The sequence below is a fragment of the Poecilia reticulata genome, linkage group LG3 (assembly GCF_000633615.1).
Source record: "Poecilia reticulata strain Guanapo linkage group LG3, Guppy_female_1.0+MT, whole genome shotgun sequence".
NCBI lineage: Eukaryota > Metazoa > Chordata > Actinopteri > Cyprinodontiformes > Poeciliidae > Poecilia > Poecilia reticulata.
Window position 1 is genome coordinate 906,344 of NC_024333.1, and position 6,775 is coordinate 913,118.

At 38.8% G+C, this 6,775-nt stretch overlaps 1 protein-coding gene across 2 annotated transcripts in view; it reads right to left on the reverse strand.

Moving 5' to 3' along the window:
* The window catches only part of aldh1a3 (aldehyde dehydrogenase 1 family, member A3), a 22,296-nt gene extending 20,163 nt beyond the window's left edge, over positions 1-2,133 (reverse strand). For both annotated transcript variants that reach the window (XM_008404949.1, XM_008404948.1), the window contains exons 1-2: positions 2,025-2,133; positions 1,846-1,950 (exon numbers count right to left, since the gene is read on the reverse strand). In XM_008404949.1, the coding sequence (XP_008403171.1) occupies positions 1,846-1,950; positions 2,025-2,123 (204 nt within the window). In that variant the 5' untranslated portion in view covers positions 2,124-2,133. The remainder of the gene's footprint in view (positions 1-1,845; positions 1,951-2,024) is intronic.
* Positions 2,134-6,775: the final 4,642 nt, after the last annotated feature.

Below are 6,775 nucleotides of genomic sequence, written 5' to 3' on the forward strand. Positions count from 1 at the left end.
TCCATGTTTTAATGTTGCAGAGCTCAGTCGTTTTGCAAATAGTTCAAAGTTTAAACTGGCATGTTGAACATCTTTTATCTGGTCATTTTGTGGAATATTTAACAACTAGAAAATGGCACAAAATAAGAATATTTTTTCCACTGATTGGCTACTGTTAGGCCTACCGATTTTAACTTGAATGTTCATTGCATTTTTCGTAGATGCCTGTGAAAATAATTTCTATTCCCATGGCTTTTTTGTTTTCTGGGAAATTATTTTTGATGATAAATACAGAAACAAGCATAAAAATCAATACTACATAAAAAAAAGTATACTTAAAGTATACTAAGTACAACTTTAAGTTGTTCCAAAAAAGTACATTGAGTATACTAAAGTATACTAAAAGTTGTAATTTAATATTATTTAAATACTACTAAAGTATACTAAGCACAAAAAAAGTTGTTCCAAAATAGTACAGTTTAAGTACATCAATCAAAGTATGCTAAAGTATGTTGAAATTTTGTATACCAAAGCATACTTTTTTTTTTACTTGGGAATGTAGCATGTGGACCTGACACAAAAACATACAAGGCCACACACACGCGCCCACGCACACACACACACACACCCACGCGCACACGCACGCACGCACACACGCACGCACGCACGCACACACACACATACAAGTCAGTGTTTTGACCCACATTAGGAGTTTGTATTGATTTCCATTAATTTGAGCTGAATTTCTGCCTAACCCAAACATTTAGCCCTTTTTTTAACGAGTCCTATCCGGCAGTGTGGCACTCAGAATTGTTGTCTGTCAAGGTGATGCACAACAAAAGTGGTGAAGCATTACAGCCTTCACCAAAGCATGGAGCTACATGGTCCCTCTAGCTCAGTTTATAACTAGTAACATTACCATGGCTATGCAGATAATACACAGCTTTAGATCACGATGTCATCTGGTGACCTTCAACCAGATACATGTGTGGATGTGTCATAACTGTTTTCATCTGAACTGAAACAAAACTGAAGTTATTATCTTTGGACTTAGAGAAACGATCTAGACTCAACACACAGCTTCAGTTATTACAGTTAGAATCTAGGGATCAGGACAGAAAACCTGGACATACTGAGATACTCAGACGTCAACCGTGAAACACACATGAAGACAGTTACAAGTCGGCATATCATTATCTCAAGAGCATTTCCAGGATTAAAGGACTAATATCTCAGCAAGTTCTTACTAAAAGCAGGAAGATCAAGAACATCACCCAGTTCTACAGTCCTTCGACTGAGAGAACAGACCTTTAAATACAGTTAGTTTTAAAGATCTGCTGTTGTATCAGCCTTCCAGACCATAAATGTCTGGTAGGCTGATGAAGAGCCTTCCAGTCCATCGGTTCTGGTTCAACCGATAGACTTCATCGGTTGAAGCAGAACCAAACATGGAGAAGCAGAATTCAGTTTTACTTCTCCTCTAATCTGAAACAAACTTCCAGAAAATTGCAATACAGCTGAAACAAATCACTGCTTTAAATCAGTGCTTTAGAGTTGTGTTTAATTTGTAGAAAGTGATATATTGATCAACATATTTGATGGGTATTGATTATTTTGGTGATTGCATTTTACAAAATATGTTTATTGCTTGTTTCACAATTGGTTACTGTATGTCATTTTTATGACATACATACATCACTGGACTTTAGATGGTTTTATAATCTTCAGTGATGTCCGTTTCATTTTCTATGAGAAACAAACTTCCTGATTGAATTAAAACTATTTTAAATCTAAATCTGCCAGGGGTGTTTTTGAATTTGAATTGGATAATTTTGTTTTTTTTCAGTGATTCTTCAGAGTTCTTACTTTGTCTGCTTCTTGGACCTCACAGATTGTGTCCCCAGTTGCCGGGTTCCGAGTTGGGAACGTCCTCCCACTAGCGGACGTGTGCCACTCATTGTTGATGAAAATCTGTGGAGAAGCCAATCCACATGTGCTTGAGATGCTTTCTTTCCAGGTTGAAATGTATGTGTGCAGCTGCGTACCTTGGTGTATCTGACTTGCTGGATTTTGACAGGCTGAGGTAGATCTGAAGCTGGGATCTTGTCTGCCACTCCGTTCCTTGTTGTCCCCCTCTGTGCCATGCTTAGGTCCCAGTGCAGGCTGCAGTCTGGCTGCTCGTTTTCCACTTCACTGCCTTTAAAGTGTCCCCCCTCCTCACAGAGAAGCTCCTGGCAGCTTAACTCCGCCCCTGTAAATCAAGCAGGAACCTTGTTCCTGCCAAGTCTGGGGTAGAACCAGGCCTCTTCTGTTGTTTTTATGCTTTTTGTTCATAACTCAAATAAAACTTGAACTACAATACTGATTGAATTATGGACTTACATACCGTTGTGTGAAAAAGAGTTTGTCCCAAGTATTTAGAATAGGCTTAGAATATTAATCTAAAGTTAGCAGACAGACTTCAGCAATTGTTTTTATCAGCCAAACCTCAAAGTAGCACATTGCAATAATGTCATATTTGTGAAGTGTCTGCAGGCTGCACAGTGGCGCAGTTGGTAGAGCTGTTGCCTTGCAGCAAGAAGGTTCTGGGTTCGATTCCTGGCCCCGGTCTTTCTGCATGGAGTTTACGTGTTCTCCCTGTGCATGGTGGGTTTTCTCCGGGTACTCCGGTTTCCTCCCACAGTCCAAAAACATGACTGTCTGTCTAAATTGCCCCTAGGTGTGAGTGTGTGTGTGAATGGTTGTGTGTCTCTGTGTTGCCCTGCGACAGACTGGCGACCTGTCCAGGGTGACCCCGCCTCTCGGCACCAGCAACCCTCCCAACCCCACCAAGGGACAAGGGTGTCAAGAAAATGGATGGATGGATGGAAATATGACAGTGTTTGTTTGTTTTGGTAAATGGCCTGTACTTGTACACCATTTTATCTAGTCCAGATGACAAAGTGCTTCACACAACATTCAGTCATTCACACACTAACGGTGGCAAGCTGCTGGATTGGAGCCACAGAGGGAGACTGAGGCTGCCAGGCAGGTGAAGTGTCTTGCCTAAGGGCACAACAAAAACACACAGAGTGGGGGTTGGAACTGGCAACCTGTCGGTTACAGAACAAATTCCTCACCATCACCACTGTTGACCTAGTTTTGCAGACTAGCAATGTTTTCCTTACATATCTACGTTCTGATGCATCAGTATGAACCAGGGATCTTCCAGTTCAGGTCTTTTGGGTCAGAGCCCTGCAGGTTTTAAATGTGTCTGCACATCTGAGTTAAAACGCTCGTGTCATGAGCAGAACTCTGGAGAATTGGACTGCTTACTGAGGAGGAAAATCAGCCATTTGATTCAGCTGTGTTGGACCAGGAAGAAGCACACCTAAAGGTTGCAGGACACTGGCCCTCCAGCTCTCAAGGCTTAGAGTTGAGCACCCCTGGTATAAACCACATGAAGAAATGAAGAGAATCTAAACCGAAACACAGCAGCTGCTGCCAGTCACTCTGATACTTCTTGTAGTCCTTACACTGATACTTCTGTATCAGAGTGACTGAAAACAATAGTTTTGGAATCTATTTTTGTTTTTTTGATCTGAGAGTGAAACGGTATTGATGGGCCTTCATTTCTTATTCAGAAGCCTAGATCAAGAAATTCCCTGCTGACTGTTTCCTTGTCAAATCAGAGAATAATGAGAGAAAAGTCCATTATGGTTTAAAATGTGAAATTAAGTCTATCTGCAGTAATTAACAACAAATCAAAAGTAGTAGTGTTTTCTAGAAATCTGCTTCATTTTGCACCTGGCTCTGCAGGAACCCATCAGGGTGAACAAAGGCTAGCAAATACTTGCACTCACATACAGTCGGCTATTGTTTCCTCTTCATCGCCTCTCCTTTTTGTCTGTGTTTATTTAGAACAACAAGTTTTTTCACGCCCATTTTTCATCTCAGCAACTCCATAATGATGCACACAAATGGACCTAACTGATTGGACAAGCCAACAAAAAGACAAGAGAAAGGACAGAGAGATAAATTCAGGTTTGTGTGTGAAGAAAACATGGGTGAGCAAAACCTTAGACTCATGCATTTAAGTAGGAGCAAATGAAATAATTATATCTAAAAGATTAATTAAAGAAAGAAAGCCCTCTAATAGTTTTTTTAAGCAATGAAACCAATGCATTATACTTGGACAGTAAACACAAAAGCAAGTAAAATTGCTTAATTATTTTAATTATTTTGATAATTAAAATAATTAAGATTGTGTATTTTAGTCTCTGAAATAAAATTATAAAGCAATTTAGATAATATGTTTTCATTTTATTCAGTTTGAGAAGTCATACAAACTGATGAGGCATTATGAATTTGTGGAATAATATTGCTAGATGAAAATAATATATTTAAGAAATTGTAGTCCTTACAATTTCTTTGCACTTCAGCCTCATCTGTGCCCTGTGAGCGAATGTTTCTACAGCTGGAGAAGCTGTGTCAAAACTCAATTTCAAAACATTAAAAAACATATTTTTTTAAATAAAAATTTGTAAAAATAAATAAATAAATAAAATAAAATAAAAAAATCCCAGTTCACACGCATCCTCATTCACATCCCATTCACCTGTGATGCATGTTCACATTATTTATTGACTGTATCAAAAAATATTTTACATTTAAATGAAGACATGAAATAATACAATATAAAATACATTGACTTAATTTGTAATATTGTACAGAGTAGGTTATCAAATCAGTGTCAGCTGATAGTGTCAACTAGGTTGCCTGCAGGGATTTTTAAGGTCCAGCAGATGTCAGTATTCAGTGACACAGCATCAACACAGTATCAGTTCAGCAATGTGATGCCTCATCAATCCATCAACTTATCAACCCATCCACATTTGTGGTGCATCTGGAACAAACTTCCAAAAAAAAATAAAAAGAGAAAACAACTGCCAAACAGCTGAAACACTGAGTTTCTTTAAAGGTTAAAAATCTGGTTTGATGTCACAGTAAATGGAAGATTGATCGACATATTTGATGTGCATTTATTATTTGGATTATTGCATCTGACACAATGTAATGTTTATTGCTTGTTTCGCAATTGGTGACTGTGTGATGTTTTTATGATATAAAGCATACATCATGTTTTGCATAGCAAATTTCAGCAAATGTGCCATACAAATAAACTTGACTTGACTTTATTGAGTCAAGTCAATAAAGACAAGTTAAGACGGCTCAAATCACATGATCTGTCTCAGAACCGCCATATTCAGCTAGCCTGTGTTGACCTTTTCCACATTACTTCACCCTGTTCAGAGCTCTGTCCACTCCGCCATGATGGACATCAAAACAACCAAAAACAAAAGATACAGTGGTGATGGATAGCCGCTGACAGTCATAATGACTGTCAGCCCTGGTGCAATCGCAAATTTGCAATTAACACTTTTTACAAAGCAAGATTAACATTCACATAGGTAAAATGATTAATGTTCATGTACTTTATAAGTAAATATGACAAGAAAGATGATTTCAAATATTGCAATAAAGAGAAGCTATCATCTAACCATTAGTAACCATGGAGAAATGCCTCACCATCATGGCTGAATGCATGGAAGACATTGGTTCCCATCTGGCCTACAAAGGACTAGTAGGGAACCAGTTTTTAATGCTGCTCTGGTGTAAAGGAAAACACTGTTTATAACAAAACAAAATGTTTTGTGATTCAGGCAAAGTCGGCAATTTGATCAACATATCAAGAAAGAGAAAGTATGAGTTGGTTTCTAAGCTAGCTATTTACAACTTTTGTAAATACTATTGTCCATGGTTTTCTCTGAAATGTAAAACTCAGAAAAAAAGGAAACATATTAAATATATGTTTCAGTGTGACACTGAGCGGCTCACTTGGAAGCACCATGTGCTGAGGCTGTGGTTCTCAACCTGGGGTCCGTTCCCGGTCTCTGGCCTTCGCTGCATGTCTTCTCCTTCTGTCTCCTCCCTGTATCCTGTCCATGCACTGTTTGTTCTAAGGCCACGAGAGCCTACAAAAGTGTAATTCGTTATAGAACCAATTCAGTACCATGGGAATCACAGAGTTCTACATTAAAGTGCTTGTTTGTGGTTACAGTTTAGGGAGATCAGCATCGGGGTGGAGGGAGTGGTTCAGATTGAAAAGATGGACAGACTGAGGCAGTGTGAGAGGAGGAGAGGGAGGGAACCTCTAAGATAACCCTGTCCAGGTGTTCAGAGGGAGACAAAGCCTCCTTTCAGGTCCTGATGAGAACACGTTTCTCCTCCACTTGTTACAGAATGAACCCCAACGAACAAAAGAACAAAGTCAGGCAGAATATTGGATCCTGCTCTTTTTGCAAAAATATGCTTGAGAGAAATACAAACAGAACAGAAAGAAACTGAACAATGTGTTTCAAAATTTTAAGTAACAGTAAAGTAATTGATTTTTTCTTCTGGACATGCTCCATGCAGTTTGCGGTAAGTACCTTGCAAAAAAGTATTATGCCCAGATTTTTTTAACCTTCTTTTGTCAAGTTATAACCTCAATTCCTATCTTAACCTTAACCAAACTAACTCACTCCATACGTCTAAATACAATTAGTAGAGTACAGGTGAAGAGCAAAAACAGTGAGGACCAGAAACAACTCCAGATCCTCCACAAATAACCTCCTTTTGTTGGTTAAAATGGGGAAAGTGGTCCTCTGTATGTAACATATACAAATACACACACACACACACACACACACACACACACACACACACACACACACACACACACACACACACACACACACACACACACACACACACA